Raw genomic sequence first — 23145 nt, 5'->3', positions numbered from 1 at the left:
CACGCGATGATCTGGCAACTCTCCATGCACCGGCATTGGTCTGGCAACGCCGGCGAAAAAGCGCGCGCTCAGCGAAAACAGCTGCACTTGTGTTAATTTTGTAGTCGCCTGAAATCTTGTTCCAAATGTTTGTGTTTTAATGTTTGTAACCATTTAAGACGGCCGTCGACATGGACGATTCGGTGTTCAAGCTGAAATACCAGAAGTACAAGCTACGCGTCAAATTGTGGGAAAAGGATTTCAAGAAGAAGAATGGCCGGGTTCCATCGAAGGTAAGATTGGGATCTACTTTAATATATTAAAATGATGCAAATTACTCCATCTTTTGGGGCAGTATGATATTCGGGAGGCCAGCCAGGAGATTCGCGACTCCTACAAAATGTACTACAAGCTGAAAACATCCTTTCTGGAGGAGACCCTGAACGATGTGCTCAGCGAAGATGGTTTCGATGTCCTGGAGATGTCGCAGGCCAGCGATCTGGGTGTGAGCATGCTGGATCAGGACCTCAGTCTGAACGGAGGTCCCCAACTGCCCCTGGATATATCTGCACTGGTGGAGCCACAGAGCTCTGACAATCTGCAGGAGCCTACGCCGCCGGCGGCTGGTTCATTTTCCAATCTCCAGGACCTGCCCAATCGCCAAGTGCTTACCAATCTGGTCAATCGCGATGAGAACCATGTGATCCGTAAATTTGAGGCGGTGGAGGAGCTGCCAATCAACCAAAATGCCTGGGGCAAAGATGTCAGCAAGAAGCCAGCAGCAACGCCACAGCCACTAGAGGCATCCATGTCCGCTCCAGTGCAGGGCAAGCAACCTAAAGCGGTCGCCGGTCTAAAGCCCAGTTTGAGTGCCAAGCTATTTCAATCCACGCGCGGATTCGCCAAGCGAAATCCCCGAAAGCCGCTCTCAAACAGTTCCATCAACGCCTCCAGTTCTACCAGTACCCTTAGGTCAGTTTCGACTGGTCCGGTAGAAGAACTGCCCGATTTTGAGACCATACTGATACGCAAAGCACAGGAGTACAAGGAGAAGGAGCTGGCTTTAGCCAGCAATTCACTGCTGGGCGGCGAGCACAGCAAGGAAACTATTAAAACCCAGGTGGATGACGGCTGGCTACAGCGAAACACTACGGAGAACACTCTTGAGGCGGATACGCCCTTTGCGGAAACGAATAATAATAGTGGTCCGTCTAGGAAAACGAACTTTGGGCTGGCCAATCTTGATTTGAGTAAATTAAAGCCATCCATTAAGGACGAAAAGCAGGTGCAGCCCAAGAACGAACAGGATGAAGCCACAAAGGTGTCGCAAGCAACTAACAGTTCCGTCATAATCGACAAACCGGCACAACTAAGTGGGACTCCCTCTGCTTCTAGCCAGAAATTAACTTCTAAACATAAACCTCGACGTGTCGAGCAGGAAGCCGATTCGGATTCCGACTCTGTGGTGGCTGAAAGTGAGGAAGAGCCAGAGCCGCAGGAATATCGACAGCTGGCCAAACGTCGCAAGATTATGCCAACTGCACCCGATTCGATTCAAGTAGCCGCTGCAGCTGAGATACCCAGTAAAGTTGAACCGAAATTGGAATCATTGAATCCCAAAGATCCAGAGGATGAGTATGGCATGGATTTCTCTGCCGACGAAGATCAGGACGCCACCTATGAACCGGAGAAGGGGAAGAAAGATAAGGCAAAGCGCAAACAAGCCGCCGGAAAACGAAAGACCGCCAAACCTAAAGCAGAACCAAAGCCAAAAGCTGAAAAGAAACCTAAAATCAAAGCCGAGAAGAAACCCAAGGCGGAGAAGAAGCCGAAGAACTCCAAGAAAGCCACTGCTTCGGAACCTGAGCCTAATCCCCAAGAGGACCAGAGTCAGCCATTGAATCCTGAGGATCTCAAATACGTGCTGGCCTTGGAGGCAGGAGACATCACCTCTGTCCCTCGCATTAATCAGCAAGATCTGGAAAAAGCCGATGCCACCGCTCAGCGCTATATTAGCACCTTTGCTGCAGGACTTACTGGGGCAGGATTAGCAGATGGCTCCAACATTCGCGTAGATGAAAAGCGAGCTGCAGCCCGAAAGAAACTGGAGGAGCGAATCGCTTCCGGGAAGTTAAACGAGAACTTTGTTACCATTAACATTCAAAAGAAAAAATTCTCTCGCGGCAAAAAGACCGTGAACTTCAGCAAGTACAAGAAGCAGCAGTGGCGTCATAAGAAACGAGTGGCTGCTTTGAGTGGGCCGGATATGGACATGGGTGGCTGCGATGGAGGAGTGCTTACATGTTTCCAGTGCGGCGGAGTCGGACATTTCGCCCAGCAGTGCAAGGTGAAAGGGGATAACTTGTTGCCCCTATCCGCACAGCTGGAGGAGGATCCCTCGCCATTTCCCACACTGGCCGAGGCCCAGGAGATGGCCAGCCAGGGAGCAGTGGTGGCTCACAGTCGCAACATATCAAGGCTGCCCCAGGCAGCCAATGCCGCCATTCTTGAAGCCGCGGAATCTGAGGAATCAGAGAAAGAGATGCCAGTCAGCAGCGGTGATGAAGAGGAAAAACCGTATCAGGAGCCGGATTGGTCTAGCGATGAAATGGACGTCGACTTCGAGGCCCTGGATGCAGCCGTGGAAGCCTCGCTAAGTCAGCCAAGTTCCCAAGGCAAACCAGCTTCGCCTATTAAGACATACGTCGGCCACAAGATCCCTGAGGAGTTCCTTAAGCAGGCTGGCCTGGATGCCAACGCTTCTACTTCAACTCGCAGCCGCCACGGCGGGGTGAAGCCCCTATACGATCTCCTACCGGACGGAAGTGTCCAGAACACCACACCCGAGGTGCTGGAAGCATTGCACATGTTCGGTCACAGTAATTTTAGAAAGGGTAAGATAAACCTTTACTCAAGGCATATCAGAATAAAATATATTTTTTAATAACCCCAACTAGGTCAGGATCGAGCTATCATGCGCACTCTTTCCGGACTCTCATCGCTGGTTACGCTCAGCACGGGCAGTGGCAAGTCTCTGTGCTACCAATTGCCCGCCTACCTGTATAGCCGCAAGGTGGGAGCTATTACGCTGGTCATCTCACCCCTTGTGTCGCTTATGGAGGATCAGGTGACCGGCGTGCCGCACTTCCTGCGCGCCCACTGCCTGCACACCAACCAGACAGCGCCGCAGCGTATGAAGATCCAGCAGATGATTGCCAATGGCGAGGTCGACATACTTCTGGTCTCGCCGGAAGCAGTAGTTGCCGGGGAACGAGCCACCGGATTTGGAGCTATTCTCCGCCAGCTGCCACCCATTGCATTTGCTTGTATTGACGAGGCGCATTGCGTGTCCCAATGGAGTCACAATTTTCGGCCTAGCTACCTGATGATCTGCAAGGTGCTGCGGAAGAACCTCGGGGTAAGCACTGTGCTGGGACTTACAGCTACGGCTACACTGCCCACGCGCATAAGCATCATCAACCACCTGGGAATTACGGATGGAGAGCGAGGCGTTATTAGCGACATCCCACTGCCAGACAATCTGGTGCTGTCCGTCTCCAAGGATCACAACCGAGATGCGGCGCTGCTCCAACTACTCAATAGCGAACGGTAATGCATGTCTAACAAATTGAAGGCTGAAATCTCAACTATTTTCTATAATTTCAGCTTTGAGCCTTGCCAATCCATCATTATCTACTGCACACGGCGGGACGAGTGCGAGCGAATCGCTGGCTTCATTAGGACATGTGTGCAGGACCGTAGGCAGCCAGCCCAGGATCCGGGAAAGAAACGAAAACGGGTGAACTGGCAGGCAGAGCCCTACCATGCCGGAATGCCCGCTTCCAGGCGCCGCACCGTCCAGAAGGCTTTCATGGGCAACGAGTTGCGTATAGTGGTGGCCACCATAGCCTTCGGCATGGGCATCAATAAGCCGGACATACGGGCCGTGATCCACTATAATATGCCACGGAACTTCGAGAGCTATGTGCAGGAAATAGGCCGAGCTGGACGCGATGGTTTGCCATCCCACTGTCACCTTTTCTTGGATGCCAAAGGTGGCGACCAGAGTGAGCTGCGTCGGCATGTGTATGCCAACTCCATTGACAGGCATGTGATACGCAAGCTGCTGCAGAAGATCTTCGTACCTTGTAGCTGTGATAAGGAGGCTTCCAAGACAGCTGCTCTAGCTGTTGCTCAGGAGGGTGATGGTCCGAGGGTACATGCATGCCCGGGTCATGAGATAGGCTTTTCCGTTGAGAAAACCGTTGAGATGCTGGACATCCCGGCGGAGAACATATCCACGCTGCTTTGCTACATGGAGCTGGATCCTCGGTGGTGCATCAGTGTGCTGAGCTCAGCATATGTTATGGCCAAGGTGATCTCCTACGGCGGACCCAAGTACCTGAAGTGAGTTTCTTACTTTTATCTTGAAAAGTATTACGATACTATGTGGTCAGATCACTTCTAACTGGGCTTCACCATTCACAGGCACGCTGCAAAAGAATGTCCACCCTTGGCCATGGCCATTGCATTGCAGATTAGGGACAAGACCTTCAAGGAGGACTCCAACATCATAGAGTTCTCGGTGACAGACATTGCGGCTGGAATTGGTTGGAACAGTGGCGTGGTCAAGTACCAACTGAAGGACCTGGAATGGGTGAAAGGTGAGATGGTACTCCGATCTTTGGGATCTTTTCAAACTGCAATCTTTCGACAGTGAATGGCTTTCCAAAGCGATCGCCCATCACGGTGAGCTTCTATGACTTGGGATTCCGTATCAAGGTGCCGGGTGACTTTACGGAATCGGAGATTGACAGCGCTTTGGACACGCTCTACACGCGTTCCGTGAAACAGGAGCGTACACAGCTCATCCAGTTGCAATATGTGGCCCATGGACTGGCGGCAGTGTCATACAGCTCCTGCAGCCAGTGCTGCAATGCGGATTTTCCCCAAGATCGTGGCGAGCAGCTGAAGGCTATAGTGCGCAACTACTTTGCCAATGATTACCCGCAGGATCTGGAACTGGAAGTAGAGGTAATTGTTTTTCCAAGATTTGAAAAATCCATTGCTTACCATAACATATTCATCTTCCCTGTCTTTTAGCCCAGCAACGTGCCCGATGAGCACATCATAGATGACGTACACGCCCTGATCAACATGTATCCAGACAATACATTTACAGGACGGAATATTGCCCGAATCTTTCACGGCATCATGAGCCCCAACTATCCGGCCGTCATCTGGGGACGCTGCAAGTTCTGGCGCGCCCACGTCAAGGTCGATTTTAACCGCATTCTGCAGCTAGCCAACATGGCGATCATCAAGAGGCGTACTTAACCGTGATATTTCTATGGATAACTGTGGGGGATCCGCGGCTAACCAAATTAATAGCTCCATGAATTTGAAAATATGTGATGCCATTCAATAACATTTGTTGCTTTTATTTTATGTGTATAATAAATATTTAAATATATTAATACATTTTCATTTACAATATATAATTTAGAATCTATAAGTTCAAACAATTTTTTTCACCAGAGTTTTATTTTTATTTCATCCACAGTTTTTATGCTTCAAAATATTTTTCAGTTATTTTAAGCTATCAATCTTCAAAAAATGTGACATAGAAAAAAGTCTTATTCATTTATAAATATTTACACTGGACCACCAAAAATTTGTTTTTTCAAAATCGAATGCGTTATTTATTTAACTAACTATCTCCTATCGTTTTTAAACTATTTATCCGAAAAAAAGAAAACGCATTTTTAGGGGGCTCAAAAGTAAGAAATCATAAGCTAAATACCGAAAGATTACTTCCCTTTAATTTTTAATGTACATATTCCAGTTAATTAAACTACATTAACTGCAAACAAAACCTGCTGCACAAATAACTATTTAAAGTTTTTAGCTTGAGGCGTATACTCACTATCCATAAATTTTTTTGGGTAATATATTTACACCAAATAATCCCACGGCAATGGAACAATAACAATTTATGATCATTGCCGAAAACATCTGAATATTAAGCTGAAATAAACAAATGCCAAACTCGTTCAGAGGCAAATCGCAGCTCAAGCGTCAATGAAAAACAGAAATCAATTCCGTCGGAACCGTATAGAAGCTAAAACCTGGCTAAGTCATTCCCAATAACATCACGAAATGGATAACTCCGGCGAAGGTGTCATCTTCTGGCCAAAGGTCGTCCTTCCCCAGTTCACACGAACAACAAATGGGGGGAAAACAACAGAATACAGAAAAACATCATTTAAGTTGTCGGATCAGCGAAGCGTTTGATAAAGGTTTTTTATGACTCGGCCATTTTGTGAGGCCTTTGCCTTCTCGTGCCGTCGTTGTTTGTGATTACTCGAGTACACAAAAGTCGACCCAATTACAACTTGTTTGTTCTGAGAGTTGAGACGTCAACGTCATCATCCTCGCTCCATGATCATCGACTTTGTGCAGATGGTCAGCAAGGCATCGAGCTCCGACTGACCTTGCCTCCAAATATACTCCAGTTTTGTGGCATAAAAGCGAAAATCAATTTAAATGGTAGCCGGCGAATACCACAAACAAAAAATGTAAAACACAAGAAAAACTAAAAGCGCTCAGCGAGCCACTTGAACTGCAGGCTTGGGCAACGGACCACATGACGTATGCTGAATATTCAACTATTGTTGACTGGCCAAAAAAATGCCTTGAGATGGCTATCTTTCGTTATGAGCTCAAGGAAAAGATGAGTTTATAAAATTGTTGTCTAAAACTTGACATTTGTATCGAAGTTTGCTCAAAAGCAATGCAATGACTATAGATGAAAACATCAATTTTTAGGCATATAACATAAATGTAAACGGAATAAAATAAACTCTTGAAAATAAACAACTGGGCCTTGCTATCCTTAAAAATACAATTGAATCAACAATTGCACAATGAATGCGACATTCTTTTAAAAATTCCAGTGATCTCTCATCTAGATCTTCACATACATTTAGAAGTTAGCCTTAGCACTTTGCTGACAATTTTACTACCTGCTTCGGACCAGATTCGGTTGGCCAACTAGCCATTCGATTGAGTTCACCTAGCTAAAGGCTACCAGTGCTGACCCTGTTCGCACCTCGTTATGTTTCCACTGGCATTTGGCAGTGCTCCTTCATAAGTACTCCGGTATCTGGGCAATGTAATCTCCTCTCGTTTTATTCATGGCATTTTCTGTATGAAATTTCCCCCAAGGCGCTGTCTATCAGCCTCATCATCATCCACTGTGAACTTTGCAATCCGATCAGGCAGGGTTCAGGCGCTTTTGGCCTTCTAGTCAGTTTCTTTTATATTTTTGAATGGATCTGTCATTAATTTCAATCATCTCCCACTGCATTTGCCATCGTTGTTGTTGTGATTTGTTTTCCATTTCAGCTTCTTTTTGTTTTGTTGTGAGTCGAATCTCGAGTATTTCTTGTCACTTTGCTGCTGCATAATTTGTATGGACATGAAATGGCAATTCAATCAGTACTTCTTGGCATTCTCTTGGCACATTTTTTGGTGATGACTAATTGCAGTCGTAAATCATAATGGTATTGAAAGTCACAAAATTCGATGGAGCAACTGGAAGAGTCGTAGGAAATGGCTAATGTTCTGTGAAATCATAAAATTAACTTGGATCTTTTGCAAAAAGTTTTTTAAAATTTATATCTGACAGCCATTTATCAAAGAACCGTTCAACACATTTAGGAAATATTTATATGTATGCACAATTAACTTTAAAAAAAGTATACAAAATTACTTCAACACTTTTAAGAAGATTTTAAAATTATGTTATTTATGTAATACAGTTAGAATTAAATCAGATTCAAAAATAACTTTGTTTTACAAAATTAATTGAATAATTTTTAAACATATTTTATTTGTTGTAATTTTTATATATACCTAAAATAGCAAACAAATTTATTTAAAGTAAAATATGTTTTTAGATTACTTATAAAACATATATGTTTTTTCAACAGTAACCTTAGAAAGGTACATTTTTGTGATTCACGTGTGTAAACTGGCAAATATTTCCGAATAAAAATCCCAAATTTCTTTAAATCGAGTCACTGAAATGACTGGCAAGTAATCGAAAAGAGGGTGGAAAAATATCAATCAACGTTGGGTAACTCAACTGCGGCCAAATGTACTCAATTAATCCGAAAGTGACAAAACAATTTGGCGAAACAAAGGCAAATTCGCTTTTGACCCATATGCGGCAGATTCTGCAAAACGTTGGGCAAAACAATTCAATGGCGGAGCTTTGGCATCGGTTTGATTACAAAACCCATCGACAATTTGCCACAATTTGTGGTGGAGTGAAACCTTTTAGCTTTCAGCTTGGGCTCGGATGATGTATGGTATTTGGGCAGAGTGGGAGAGTGCCAAGGAAGGAAGGGGTGGAGTTGCGCAAATCCGAGACAAAGACCGACCCGGTGATGATGATAGATCATGGCGGTGTATCTTCTGCTCTTTTTTCGGCTTCTGGCGGATGTGGCATGTGCCACCATGTGGCATGGCTCCATAGGATGTTCTCCTCCGTTCGACTTGGCACTTGGAACTTGGAACTTGGACTGTTTAGCATATTCATTGTTGATTGCAGCGCCGTGATAATTATCATTCCTGCAACTTTTGCTGTTCTGCCTTTAATTACCTTCCTCTTCTGGCTTTGCATAATTGCATTGTTGTTGCCGAAATCGTCATTAGAATTTTTATTTGCACAATAATCAACTGGTTCCGAAGTCATAAAAAAAGAACAACCCGAAACCGAAATGCATTGTTTTTGTGCAATGGCAGAGAAGTCGGTTTAATTCTGTTTCTTTTTTTTACTTTTTTGGAGGGGGCAGCGAACTCCAAGTCAGAACAATGAGAACTAAATGCGTTTATCCAAATGTTTGCGGTCTGTTTGCCAGTATTTTTTATTGGGTGGTGGGGGATGTTTTGTTACCGGCAGAGAACTGCAATTGACAAATGATGCTGGGGTGGACCAAGTGATGAATGAACTGGTCAAGAGGAAAGCCTTGAACTACTTGGAGTACCCAGATAAACACTATTCGATTTATCAACTTAGAAAAAGATTACTTTTAGCCTACCCAGGTTATGTTATTCCCATAAAAAGAATTATTAGCTGAAATCTTGTTAACATAATAGAGAGATGTAAACACATTACCATAATAAGAACTATTTCAAATACACCATCTCTTCAAAATCTTTTTTAAATAATAACTATGTTTAGTGGCAGGAAAAGCGAAAACTCAGAAATATGAAGACTTAATATTTTTCAATCACCGCTCATTAAGCAAGAATAATAACCCCTTTGAGTGCACAGAGACTCTTAAGTATTCATTTTAAGCCCACTCAATCAAATATGCGTATGATACCTTTCAAGAATCGAGAGTACTTCCATAATGCTCTATTGATTTTAACCGCAAACAATAAACAACTAGTGGTTAAAAAACGATCAGTTAGAGGTCAACCTCCGCAGACCCTGATGTAATGCCATTAAAGGTAATACAATTCGCCACACAAAAGATGGCTCTTTGCAGGCGATTAAAAAAACATTTCTAAACTAATTTAATAAATTACAGCATTAAGCCCATTAAGGCTGAAAAAGAATGGAAACGGAAAAGCCGAGGGAAAAATGCGTTTACTGTCATATCATACCGTTCGTGGAGACGGGAAGCCGACATTTATAAGCCACATAATTACTTGATCATTGTTTTCGTCACGTATTAAACAATTTTCAGAAGAAGAAGCGTTACCGCCACCGCTGATGATGATGATTTTGATGGATCTGCTGGTCTTGGGCCTTCAAATGGGTAAAAGTCAAGGTCGCACTGAGTAAATTACCACAAGTTCGGCGTGTGAAATCATTAAAACTTAATGTAGTGGGGGTAGGAAAACAATTCTACTCCGATCGATTAATGTCCCATTACCGAAAAATCAATTGGGAAACCAAACCAGATTTCCAGCAAGAGGGAGAACGACCAACGCCTAATGATAATAAGATATTTTCAAGAAAACCATACCATACCGCAACTCTTTTGCCCATTTTCAGTGGTCTGGTGCAGTGCAACTGGCGCTGATTAAGGGAATTTCTCACACAATCCAATCGCCGAAACTCGCTCTCAAAAGCCAAAAACTAAGCCACGAAAGACGATCGTTTGGCAATGTCTGACGGCTGAAAACGCTGTGCTTTTCTCGAAGGTGAACCAGAATGCAGCAGCCACGTCTCGGGGTCCCAGGTCTTGAGACTCCGTCGATGTCTCGGCAATTGAAGCGCACTCAATGAACCGGATTGCCACCGTGCACATCTTTTGAAAGTGAGCGGCTCGGCTCAACGGCTGGGACTGCATCAATTCTAGAGCAAATGAATGTCTCTTGCCAACGGCTGCGATGGAAATTTATTGCAGCATTTTATTTTAATTAGTCTAATTTATGATAATTTTTCGCAAATCGAAATTAAATGCTGCCAGAAGATGGGGAAATACTTAAGCCGGAATCACTTGGGCAACATCCTTATGGGACTTCAAGTTCTGGGGAAGACCCAGCAATGTGGATAATATTCATTATACTATTACTAACTTTGAAAGGGTTTTTAAGAGATTTTTAACTGTCAGAAATAAACAATATAATATTTTTTTTTGTACTAAAAAGATTTATATTTAAATTAATTATAAAATAATCTTTATTGTCTAACTAAAAGAAAAGTTGAAAATCATTGGATAATTAAAATTTTCAAACCAACTTTGAACCAGTTGCTTTAATAAAAGTATTGTCCATTAAAAATCGAAATTAAAATAAAATAAATTTACCAAATATCAAAATTTATAAAGCAATTTAAATTTTACTGTTTTGTTTAATTTTCTCATAACTTGGATGGTCCCGTTCCGCATTTATCAAAATATTTTCCCATCAATGCCAATCGAGTTCGTTGCCTAAGTCTTTCGTTTATCCGGCGCTAATGAACGAAAATTTCGCACTAAGCGCGACAATTAAATGGAATTGCTGTTGAGTTGGCCAAGTGGCATCATCAATAAGCTGATATATGCACTAATTTTTCGCAGCTTTGCGACAGAGCCAGGCAAACATCAACAAACCGCGAAATCAAAACAAAAGCCGACCGCGTTTTTTTGGTGTGTGGCTCCCAAAATAAAGCCGCGAAATCCCCCGCACTCATGAATGAGAGAATAACCGCGATTTGAAGAGCCGACCAGCCGAGCGAGCCATCAATAGACACGATGATTTAGGTTTTCCAGCTTCGTCTCGTCGGCGATGAGGTTGCTCTTTGGTAATTCCAACGATGACGCGGTGGATTTGGCCCCTGGCAGCCTCGCTCATCTGCGGAGAGTCCGACGAGCCGGAGCTCTGCTCTTGAGTATAAAACTAAAATTGATGCGAATTTTTTTACAACTTTTGCATCAACTTCAAACGCGGCAACACGTGCAGAGCCCCAGCGCTTGATCCTCCGTTCGAAACGATTTTGAAGTGAGTCCGATCCCATACGATACGATACGATACCATCGGATCTTTAATATATTGCGGCGTGTGTTTCGTTAGCGCGGCAAAGTGCGTGGCTTTCAATTTTTTGCTGGGAGTTGAGCAATCAACTACGCAAATCGATTCCCAAGAGGTGCAAAAAGTGGTAGAACGAACTGGCCAGGATGCCCATGTGAACTTTACCCAATTGAGAAACAATATTTAGGCGCGGACAAACTATGAAACCTGTGTACAATTTTTAGGGAACTAAAAAATAACGGAATAGGAAAAAACTAATTTAAAAACTTTAACTAAATGTTGGTTAAAAATAAAACCCATCGATCACAAGAATGTTAATAAAAGTTCTAGAAGTTACTATAAGGAATTCTATAAACTCCAAAGGATATAGTTTCCTATAATAATAAATACAATTAAAAGTTCAAATTAGGTAGTGTCCTACAATATATATGTATTACATGAAATATAATTTATATATTTTGAAAATTTTTAAAAACTAAGCAATTTAATGTTTCCTACAAATATATTTAACATGTTTGTAGATCTCATTTTTATGGCTAAATTTATTCAGGACTCTGTGTTTTCAGACTCTTCTGAATTGGTTAAATTAATTTAATTTCCGTCTAATTCTTAAGCAATGTCAAAAGATTAAGAAATTGTGTTGACATCCCCTTCTAAGAAATAATCAAATTACGATCGAACAATATGGTAAACAAGAACCCAACGCAATATCGTTAACCCCAAGTAAAACAACTCGAGTTATTATCAATTAAGATCCATTAGATGCATCCGATCCGACGCTCAAAAAGTGAATGCAACCGGCAGCAGCTGCAACATCGACGGCAGCAATACTCGATTGTCCATTAGCAATTGCGGTTGCCTCCTCTCAGCAGCATAATAAACATTTAGATATAAAATCTAATTATATACCGCATAGGCCAAGAAAGAGAAGATGTTTCCTTTCTAAAATAACATAATGGAACAAACAGAAAATTAATATCATCAACCCACTCGACTCGTTTTCTTTCGATTGTCGTTTTGTATTTTTTAGATAGGAAAAAAATCACATTTAAATTACGTATTACCAAAAAAATTAACAAAAAAAACCAACAGACATCATGGCAGCCACAACAACAGCGAACAAATCACCGCAGCAACATGAACAGCAGCAACACAGACGGCAGCAACATCTTCAGTGGAGCGCCTGCATTTTGATAGTCGTGTTCGGACTGTTTTCGATGCTGGCAGGGAACTGTGTCAATGGGGTAAGTGGAGTCGTCTTCTTCCCGATCCCAATCCCAAATCAGAAAGGCCAAAAAGCCCAGGCAGCCCTGAAACCCCTTCGTACCTTTTTGATCGTTTTTATGGCCCGCAATTACAGCAAATATCTTTTGTCTGTGCCTCTTTTTATGAGCTTGGGTAATGGCTTATTGAATAATTTGGCCAACATTGATTTGACAACTTCATTGGCCGCGTCTGTTCCCATTTGTCGGTATCGTTGCTGTATCAACATGAGCAACAGCAGCGGCAACACACAAAAAAAGTGTCATCTGAGATAATTTCCTACATTCATACCGAGTAAAAAGATTGCGCAGAACATTTGTCTCTTGTTTGATAGGGATCTCAGCCAGCAACAACAAACTCCCACGCAAAGTTGCAGCCACGGGAGCAACAACTGCAGCAGCAACAACAGCAACTCTAGCAACACCAGCAACAATTACAATTGTTGCCTCAAAAAAAGCCCAAAAAAACGCTTGTGGCCCCCTTTTCTCCCTCCTGGCCATCTTCTTTTCATGCAGCATGCAATTTTGCAAGTGCAGAAGAGCCCGCAGACCCAGAAGAAGCTACAGAAGATTTGGGGCGCGAGGGGCAGCGCATGCAACACACGATGCAGACAACCTGTCTGCCAAAGTGTTAGACAACTTCTCACGTCCCAGCCAGAAACACAGGAGGGAAAAGTATACCCAAAGCTCATTCAAGTTGGGGGACGCCTCTTTCTAAAGAGGTGTCGTCATGATTCTTTCTTCCTTTGATTTAAGTACACTAACTAAGGGGTTTTGCAACTTAAAATAATTACTTACCTTTTCTTCAAAACGATAATATTAAATTTTTTAAATATTCTTTTGGTAATTATTTTAAATAACTTTTCTTTAATCAATATATTGTTAAAAACATATCATAGTATTTTAAATTACCAGTATATTCCAGGATTTATTTAGAAATATGAAAACGAAACTTAATAGCACTATCAACTCAAAGTGTAGCTAAGTTAGATATCCAAAATAAGGGAAAACAACATTCGCTTTCCACCATTTGAGGCATTCCCCGCCGTGTTACATTATCAATTAGCCTTGGTGGCCCCTCAGCCGCGCACTCGTCAAACAGAAACAAAAAGGAAAATGCAGGGAAAACTAACCATTTTCCAGCCGTACTCCCATGGGCCCATCTCGGTTGGCTTAGCGAGTTGGTATTTAAAGGAAAATGCTCTGGCCAAAGGTTGAGTGTGGAGGGAAATAATTGATGGTGCGCGGTGTTTGGTTCGAGAGTGGCATCTTGTCCGCTTTCTGGGTTACTGAGGCAATGGGCGGTCTATATAGTTTGTTGTTCAAGTCTTTTGTTGCCGTTGGAAAGGCTAAAAGCCCCTGGAAAGTTATTAGCGTGAAAATTGCAAGTGATTGAGAGAAGTTAAGGCGAAAAACGAGGCAGGTCGAATTCGCAATGCAATCGAAATGGGACTGGAGTGCAATCCTGGTTGCTTTAAGTTTTCTAAATTATTGAATGGAGCACAATATTTTTTAGTTTTTAAGGAATATATTTGAACAACTTTTTTAGGGCAAGCAGTTACAATTCAAAGAAATTTCTGAAAAGCAAGCATTTTATTACAGTTTTTTATGCAACATCCTAAGATAATTAAATTGTATTTGTACAAAAATTGAACATACATAATCTGTTTTGGGATAGTTAAATAAATCTGTGCTGTGATAGTCAAATTTATTAGATTATTCAAAGATACTTAGGTGACTAGAAATAAAAAATCAATTGATTTGGCTGTAAAGTAAAGATTAAATATCTTATGTATGAAATGTATAGCCCTAAAGCCGTTAAAGATCTCCATAACTATCTCTAGATTATTCAATGTTACTTAGGTGACTAGAAATAAAAAATCAATTGATTTGGCTGTAAAGTAAAGATTAAATATCTGATGTAAGAAATTTATAGCCCTAAAGCCGTTAAAGATCTCTATAATGTTCCCCATAAGTTCCCGGTTTTTTCCCATGAAGAAAACCCCTGCTTTTCAGCCATTTTTCCCACCCCCATCAAAGTACTGCACATTGCCAATCACTTTGCCCTGTCCCAACATCTTCAATTAGCATAAACTCAGCATTAACCCAAATAGACAAACGAGCGCCAACGGCGGCAGCTTTAACCCCTTGAAAGCCGAGAGATGGGCCGAAAGGAAGAGATTTATTTGAGCGTAACAGCGGCAACAATGGGATAAGAAATCGAGGCAAGATCAAGATAGACAGCCGGCGAAGATGCAACACATGAACAAATGAGGCTGGAACCAATGGATGCTTTTTCAGATGGTTCCCCCGAGAGATCGACACAAAAGAATCGCATCTTTTCCAACTTCGATATGTGGTGTGTTGTGATCCGTGTTGAAGCCCCCAAGTTTTATTGTTTTAGTCTGCTCTTTCGGCTTTTCATGGTTTCGTACGCATGAGATTGACAGTTGGTTGTCACATACTCTTTTCAGAGACCCACCTCCTCCCACTCCCCCCTCCCCCGTAATTATTTGCAACTGTTGCAAGTGCACAATTTTCAACACTCGCTGGTTCTTTTGTTGGTTTTTTGTTGCTTTTTTCGACAGTATTTGGGCTGTTGCATTTGCATTTTAAATTTTTTGTTTGTGTTGCAATTGTTTCAAATTGTAATTTGTTATTGTTTAGAGTTCATTTTGTTGCTGAGCTTGGGCAATGTTCGGCTGCCACATGTGCCACCTGCCTCACCTCCCACACTGCCGCCCACAATTGAAGGTCGCTGGTCTGCCTGCGCTGAGATAATTCACACGAGAGATCTACTAAGTCATAATTTAATTCCATACCTGGTGTGCGAGAGAATTACTTTTAACTGCAGTGTTATTTAATTTTATATCTCTTTTTCACAAATCCGAAATGGTGGTAATAGTATGACAAGTTGGATTTAATTAGCATATATATTCATTTCAACAAACCATTGAAAATTAGACAATCCGATATTATAATTTTAGAAACCCTGCCTATAAGTTTGATTATGAATCTATCCCAGAAAAAGAAGAAATCCTTTTTAAAATGGATATATAAGTAGTAATGTAATCTTTTCCTTTTCTGTATATTTTAGCAAATCGATGGCTATACTGCTGGTGAGGACTATCCCGCCTATGATGCCGTTCCCAAGGGACTGGCCTTCAATTGCCAGGGTCGCCAGCCAGGTTACTATGCTGATACAGAGACGCGTTGTCAGGTGAGGTCCAAAATAATTTTCCTTATATCTTCTACGATATAAGGTGTTATATTGCTATCTTAAAAATAATATATAAATATGATCCTTTCCTCTAGGTTTGGCATTGGTGCCTCCACTCGGGACACCAGTACTCCTTCCTCTGCCCCAATGGAACCGTCTTCAACCAGGCCGTGAGGGTATGCGACTGGTGGTCGAATGTGAACTGCGAGGGATCGGAGCAACTCTACCAGAACAACGACGAGCTGTATCGCATTCCAGAGCGCCAGCAGCAGCAGAATGAAGTATGATATGAGGCCGATGATGAGTATAAGATTGGGACAGCAAACGGAACCAGACAGCGCGGCGGAAGACAGCGGCAATTTCAAAACCAACAGCAACAGCAGCAGCAACAGCAACAGCAGCAACATCAAGCACTCAACAGCAACTCGGCAATCGGCGGAATCAACAGCAGCAACAGAATCGTAGATAGCAGCAACTACAATAAAATGACCAAAAATAGCTTTAGAGGTAGCATGAGATTTACCACACCAAGTACCAATCCTCAATCGTCATACTCATCATCACAGCAGCAACAGGAGCAACAGCAACAGCAACAGCAGCAACATCAGAACCAGAAGCAACATAATTCTAGTAAAAATAGCGAAAGAAAATCAAAGCCTAGTAGAGTTAACCATAGAGATAGGGAAAACAACCAAACTAGATCTAGGAATCGTCCTCACAGTACCCCCCAACCCGGCAAGAAGAACAACAGCAACAGCAACAGCTCACGAGGCAAACAGCGATATAACACAAATAAATTCGATAGCGACGCGGAGCTCAAGGATTACAAGAGCAAGATCAAGAACAAATACAATATCGATTATGATCATTCTTTGGATGAAGAATATGAAATAATCGAGGCCATCGAATGAGTTTAATTAGCTTTATACTCGTTGTTCTTGATGTTGTTGTCACAAAAAACACCTCATATTGGCGCTACTTTCCCCCTATACAAATTTCGAGTGTTCCCCAAAATTATCCGTTGTATATAAGATAAAAACACATTCCTTTCATTGTTAAATACACACACCATCATTTAAATTTGTAAAAGAAAAACTTTGCTTGTGATGTCCACAAAAGCAATAAAATAAACAAGAATTTAAAATCACTGAACATCGTTATTTATTTTATTATAGATGTTTTAAAGCAGTTCAGATTTTGTAGTTTAAGTCTGTTAGCTTATGACAGTGAGCAAATAAAGAAAAATAAGGTGGGAAAATAATAAAAAGCAAAAACCAATACATATATAACTAATTTTTGGTTTAAAATCATTTCTAGAATTACTATTTTTAAAAATGGTTAATAGTTTACAAAACAAGAAGATTTTGAATATTTTTGCATTTTTGTTTTTATTTTACCTTTTTTTAACCTCATGCTTCATTCATAAGCTGATCTGCATCAAAAATTATTCGGTTACTGGGAATAAGCTTTTGATCATCTGGTTAAAACTTTAAAGCTTTCGATCCGATAGGAATAACGAACGTTTTGGGAACGCATTGTAATTTGTAATTTTAGTCAGCATTGGATGTTCGTATTTAAGAAACTGTGCGGTATGTGTATCCAACCAATCTTTAATAGTTATCCAATCTAATAAAATCTTGTTTTTAGAGGGCTGCAACTAAGTAAAGTAGAAATAAAGAAGGAAGAAAAGTAATCCATTTGTTTATTCGCAACATGAACGAAAGACTGGCTATACTGGCTATAGATATCGTTTTATATTGTTCTCTTATGCCTGATTTGCCTATATGGGCCTTCGTACTTTTGAACTTGCTGACTTTTAATAATCCGCTTCAAAGATTCGCCGTGGTTTTTGCTAACGCCTTTGTCAAGTGGTATTTACTTCCGTTTTGTGAGGAATGGATTGCCAAAAACACAAACGAAGAAACTGATTAGAATGTTGTACGCCTCATTCAGCAATCATAATCTCAAGATGTCTAAAATTAAACAAAACTAAACTTAATAGTCCCAAAAGACACCTAAGGGAAATATGGTAAACTGAATATACTGTAAAATAAATGTAAAAAACTAAAGATTTAATGTTTTATACAAAATAAACAAAATCAATGGCTAAACAGACCTGGATCCCTTTGAATCATTTTTTGATGACTGTGAGAAATTTAAGCACAAGGGTTACAAATTGCTGACTACGATGAAATGAAATATTTACAAAAACTTTGTAACAATTCTTATCCTATACTGAATTAGAGAGCTTTAAGACATAAAAGAGCTGAATGCTACAACAAATTTAGCTTTCGGCTGTAAAGTTTCTAAAGTGGTTTAATAAACATAAAATACAGAAAGAGGAATATAAAGATAAATTAATGTAAATGGTAAAAGTATGGCTAAAAATGTTTATATGTAGAGGATAAAAAGAAAATATTTTAAAATGTATTTCTTAAACTAAAATAAACTTTAGAGCTTTAGCTGATCTTCAGATACATACATACGATTTTGTATCTGATTCAATTGTTGTCTCTCTCGCACATTAAATCTCTTTAAAGCTTAACTTGACAGCAATCAGCTGTGAACCATATGGTATAGCTTTCGATCCGACTGAAAAAGCCTGGCCATTGTCAAAAATATTTTATGTGCTGCGTCCGTTTGTTTTTTTATTTTGTTTACTGTTTCGATAAGACGATAAAATGGAGCCATGGATAAATAATGCGGTGAGTATGGCAGACCCCTAGTGATCTTATGATAAAGGCCTTAAAAGTAGGTATCCAATTACGATGATTGTACCAACACTACCAACTTTTAGGAAATGTACACAAATGCGGTCCAAATGGTGGGTGAATGTTCACTGTGACGTTTAAATGGGAAGAGGAAGCAGACAATGGTTAGCAGACATAATAAGTTAGCTAATCGCCCTTCACTGGATTAGTATCTCCACCAAGGGTTTTGGGGAAAACGTAGGAGGTAGCATAATAATAATGGTGGGTTTACATTTCTATAGATTAAATGGGGTTACATGGTGGCTTACAGTATAATCGTTATACCTTTTATTATATTTTATATTATAGTCACTAAATATTTTGTGAATTATTATATTGACGAAACATATATCAAGTTATTCAAGTCTTAAGTCAATAAAATCTAATTCAAAAGATTTTTTTATAAAAGTTTATTTTAAAAGCAACTCATATGGTGTTGAAAACTTTGAATAATGCAAAGCGTATGCAAACACCTCCTGTAATCTTTGTGTGCCGATCATAATCGTTACCCATCGGGCCATTTCCACCCATCCACACCCCAGACCACCCAACCGAATTTAAATGAGGAGGGAAAAGAGTTGGAGTTGAAGAAGTAGTTCAAGTTTTCAAGTTTTGTATGCCACAACGGGAGATTGAGACTACATTTCCGCGTACAGCCAGGCGAAATAATCGCGGGTAATTATATATATGTATACTACACCTACGCAATGCCAGTCGTTCGTGCATAAGAAATAGGCCTCCTCCTCCAACTGATGCGGAAATGTCGCGTCTTTAGGCAAATTCAAAATCCAAAACCAAAACCCAAAAACCTAATTAAAAGTCAATTTCAATTTCAGTCATTAACCGAAAGCGGCACAAAGTGTGACACAGTTTGGCTTGGCTCTATTAACCCGCCCTCCCCGTTAACCCACGAGTGCCCCCCAGCTGCTGGGAATTATAAATCACAAAATGTTACTTTTCTTGACCATTCACCCACATTCGTTTTTCCCCACATTTCGGTTCACGTTTTTTAATGGGTTAGACGCTAGACGCCAACAAAAGCTAAAAAAAGGCAACGACGAACTGGTAACTGGAGTCAAGTTAACACCATTTTCATTATGCAAGAAGCTTAAACAATATTTTTTGCCTCTTCGTTAGTGTTGTTTCTTTGTTACGGTTTGCTGGAAGTGTCCACTAATTAATATGCAACTAAATAATTTACAATGTGACGCGAATTTCATGCAAATGGATGAACAGAAATACGATATGACTTGGTGAGGGCAGAGGGCGGAATAAAACAAGAAATTATTTCATTAACCCGGCTTCATGATGTTGAAACTGTCTTCAATAAATTGCGCAAATTAATTTCATTTACCCAACGTGATGCTGACTCTTGCTTTGTGGGAAGTTGAAATGCTCTTAAAAACTTTAGGGAAAGAATTCTATATAAGAGTCGTATTAAAGCTTAAAAAATAAGCATACATAAATTCCACATTTTGTTTTAAAATATAGTTAAGAAAACACAGTTGTGTGAAATCTATAATATTAATAAGATAAATATTTAAAGTGGTTTTCAGGATATATTTAGGATTTCAAAAACAATACTTAAACTTATAGAATACATTTTTAAGAGCCAGATTACCTTTAAACCTCCTAAACATATGCATAGTTCTAGAAATAGTTCCACATTTTATTAATAGGTTTTGCAACTTAGTTAAATTTTAATTATAAATAGTTTAGTATATCTCTAACACTTTTTAATACTACTTCTCTAAGAGAAGAGTACAAAATTGGCAAATGTCAGAAGGTCTTTCAAGGTGTCTGCGTCTGGTCTCGAAAAACCGGTAGATCCACGCACCAACACACCACTCGAAACTCATATCGTCTCATCTCCATGGGATGTGAAGAGGAGTCTTCTGCGAAATCTTCTTGACCATTTTGGACGACCTGTCGTTGCGCATCTTAGTGAAGTCTTCTCTCGGGGGACGCTGAAGATTCTAGGCGACACTTCAACTTCAGCATTTGCCATTTTTGCATCCTATAATCGGCAGGAAGAGTCGCAATCGAAACTGAAGTCCCCACAAACGAAGGCTATCCACTTTGTATGCCGCATTTGCAACTGGTTTCTTTTTCTTTGCCTCTGCCCAGTGCAGTTTCGGTTGTTTTTGTCTTCTGTCTTATAAATAAGTTGCGTCTTTTTCGCATGCGTTTTGAAATTAATGCAAAACTTTTCGATGCGGCTTGTTTTCCCAGTGCTCCAGCAGAGAGACGTCTTTCGAACAGGTCTCCAAGCTGAAGTTGATTTGTGTGCTTAGTATAATTGCTGCGATTATCGAGTTGCTGAAGAGGAGACCGCTCCTCCACTCCCCTCGATTCAAAGATCTCGTCTTGGGTAAGGTTAAGTTGGTTTGCGTTAAGCGATTGTCAAGTGTATTCAAATCCAAAAGATGCAATCTCCGGTTTTGACTTGGGTCTGTCTCAAATTGTCGATCTGCCCGCTGACGAATGGCAACTGGCAGAGGCGTAGTCTATGAAAAAAAGGGGTACAAACAAGCTGCACAAACATTTTTGGTTACTTTAATAACTAAATGATTGTGACAGATTGAGTGGTAGCCATTTGTAGCTGATCTTTAATATTGGATTGACTGTCATTTTAAAGTTTATAAGCAGGGTCAATTATAGTTCAAGTGGGAGTAGTAATTGACTGATCTTTAAGCCATTTACAAACTTTTTAAATTTATAAATACTTTTTGAAGTAGTATTAAAGCGTTCATTACCAGGGCCATTGGTGAGGTGAAGTGATTTGATTTTATCCAAATATGTCTGTTTTCTGTTTATATAAGGTCAACCCTTAAGCAAAGATGTTTGATATGTTTATTTTGAGGCACATCAAATTGTTTTTTAATGACTTCACAGTGGAAATTACCTAAATTATGATGATTATGTTAATGGGTCTATTTCGGTTGGTTAGTTTGAAAATGAAAAGTTTGTTTATCTAAAAATTATTAATTAATTGCTAAGTGGAAAATTGCCAAACCTTTTCCTTTAATTACCAAAAGAAAAATGATTACTTGGTTAAACTACAAATTGCCTTTTTATTTAAACCATTTATTAAAGATTTTTTGTGATAAACCTTTACATTTTCCATTCTTTCTCTCACGCTTTATAACTAATATTTTATTACAACATCTCTGCGTAAATCTCAAGGCTTAACCCGACAAATTCGATCTGGTTTCCGAGCCAATCCGTTTATCAGTTTGCATTTAAATATTCAATCTAGCCAAAAAACCATTTTCCATGCTAATTAAGTAATCCGACCTGCCCCAAGCATGAAATCTCCAAACGATCGATGGTTAAGACGGGTCTACCATTCCAGTCACAACCCGTGCTCCATTTCTTGGGCCACTTTTTCGCAATCCAATTTGTTTACCCTTTCGCTCGGCATTGTGTGTATATCAAATTAATTTCCAATCAAATTAAAACGAAATTTGTATTTACAGGGAGCCATTTTCGGGGTCTGAGACAAACGGAGAAAGAAAGGCCGGCCATCAAAGAAATAATACCCAAGATGCTCCTAACAAATTAACATAATTAAGGCGCCTGCCCAATGGCTGAACATTAGGAGAGAGATATATCGAAAAATACACGCACTTTTGTGGCGCGATCATCAACGCGATCAAATGCAAATGAGGCGACATCAGTCAAGCGGCCGAAAGCGAAATGTGCATCATCAACACGAAATCTTTGGGCTGGCAATTGCATAATACGTAGAGCTAACCAAACACGACCCCATTCCGAAATCGCAAAACCCCGATTGTCGATACACGGCCGACGAACACGACGAAGAAGATCCAAAGTTTTGCATTAAGTATACGCTACGTGGACCGCTACCGCCAAAATGGATCTAATGGAGCTGCTGCATCAGCTGTTTCTGCACATATTCGACATTTTTAAGATCTACGTCAAGTTCGCACTGATTACGTTGGTCATTTATTTCTTGGCCGAGTGGTATATCCTACGATATGGGGCAGAATTGGAGGCCGAACTGGATGCCCATCTGGTGGAAGGTGCCGAGCTGAGAGAGGAATCCCCGGAGCGACCCGAATCGAACAGCACTCTGAGCAAGGTGTTCCGATTCGTGGTGAACTTTTTCATCCTATAACAACCGACTCCACTCGACTCGATTGAACCCACTTGTCAAGGTCAATCGCTCGGCTGAATCGGTTTTGCTTTTTCGCGGAATTGCAATTCGATTCAGCCAGCCACATCTCAAGGCTCCTGTTAAGAGAATGTAAAATCGAACCAGTTGCATTTAACAACAGAAAAATACAAAACAACACAAAAAATCCAAAGCAAAAGCTGCAAAAGTAAACACAATCTTTATATGTAATAAACAATAACAATAAGGAGCTGTATAAAACAA

General features: G+C 40.6%; 4 protein-coding genes across 4 annotated transcripts; all 4 read left to right on the top strand.

Moving 5' to 3' along the window:
• The first annotated feature begins 48 nt into the window (after positions 1-48).
• On the top strand, positions 49-5409 carry LOC119554477. Its single transcript, XM_037865393.1, has 7 exons — positions 49-272; positions 335-2873; positions 2937-3588; positions 3646-4386; positions 4468-4643; positions 4697-5013; positions 5083-5409. The coding sequence occupies exons 1-7, from the start codon at positions 171-173 to the stop codon at positions 5314-5316; spliced, it is 4761 nt and encodes a 1586-aa protein (XP_037721321.1). The 5' UTR covers positions 49-170; the 3' UTR covers positions 5317-5409.
• Positions 5410-11441: 6032 nt separating this feature from the next.
• LOC119553473 (probable serine/threonine-protein kinase dyrk1) lies at positions 11442-17105 on the top strand. The gene is given in 4 exon segments (XM_037863882.1): positions 11442-11481; positions 12604-12755; positions 15871-15993; positions 16089-17105. Coding segments are annotated over 3 exon segments (1086 nt in total). The 5' UTR covers positions 11442-11481; positions 12604-12608; the 3' UTR covers positions 16905-17105.
• A 376-nt stretch (positions 17106-17481) lies between these two features.
• On the top strand, positions 17482-18062 carry LOC119554975. Its single transcript, XM_037866104.1, has 2 exons — positions 17482-17582; positions 17641-18062. The coding sequence occupies exon 2, from the start codon at positions 17707-17709 to the stop codon at positions 17923-17925; it is 219 nt and encodes a 72-aa protein (XP_037722032.1). The 5' UTR covers positions 17482-17582; positions 17641-17706; the 3' UTR covers positions 17926-18062.
• Positions 18063-18554: 492 nt separating this feature from the next.
• Positions 18555-23145, top strand: LOC119554974. The gene is made up of 2 exons (XM_037866103.1): positions 18555-18698; positions 22223-23145. The coding sequence occupies exon 2, from the start codon at positions 22621-22623 to the stop codon at positions 22882-22884; it is 264 nt and encodes an 87-aa protein (XP_037722031.1). The 5' UTR covers positions 18555-18698; positions 22223-22620; the 3' UTR covers positions 22885-23145.

This window comes from Drosophila subpulchrella, chromosome 3L (genome assembly GCF_014743375.2).
Source record: "Drosophila subpulchrella strain 33 F10 #4 breed RU33 chromosome 3L, RU_Dsub_v1.1 Primary Assembly, whole genome shotgun sequence".
NCBI classification, from domain to species: Eukaryota; Metazoa; Arthropoda; class Insecta; order Diptera; family Drosophilidae; genus Drosophila; species Drosophila subpulchrella.
This window is presented reverse-complemented; position numbering and strand designations above follow the sequence as displayed.

Bases quoted from the DNA above. Each gene is read 5' to 3' on its own strand.
- LOC119554477 (XM_037865393.1), top strand. From the start codon at position 171: ATGGACGATTCGGTGTTCAAGCTGAAATACCAGAAGTACAAGCTACGC. The intron at 2,874-2,936 runs GTAAGATAAACC...AACCCCAACTAG, and splicing joins TCACAGTAATTTTAGAAAGG to GTCAGGATCGAGCTATCATG. The intron at 5,014-5,082 runs GTAATTGTTTTT...CCTGTCTTTTAG, and splicing joins ATCTGGAACTGGAAGTAGAG to CCCAGCAACGTGCCCGATGA.
- LOC119554975 (XM_037866104.1), top strand. From the start codon at position 17,707: ATGAACGAAAGACTGGCTATACTGGCTATAGATATCGTTTTATATTGT.
- LOC119554974 (XM_037866103.1), top strand. From the start codon at position 22,621: ATGGATCTAATGGAGCTGCTGCATCAGCTGTTTCTGCACATATTCGAC.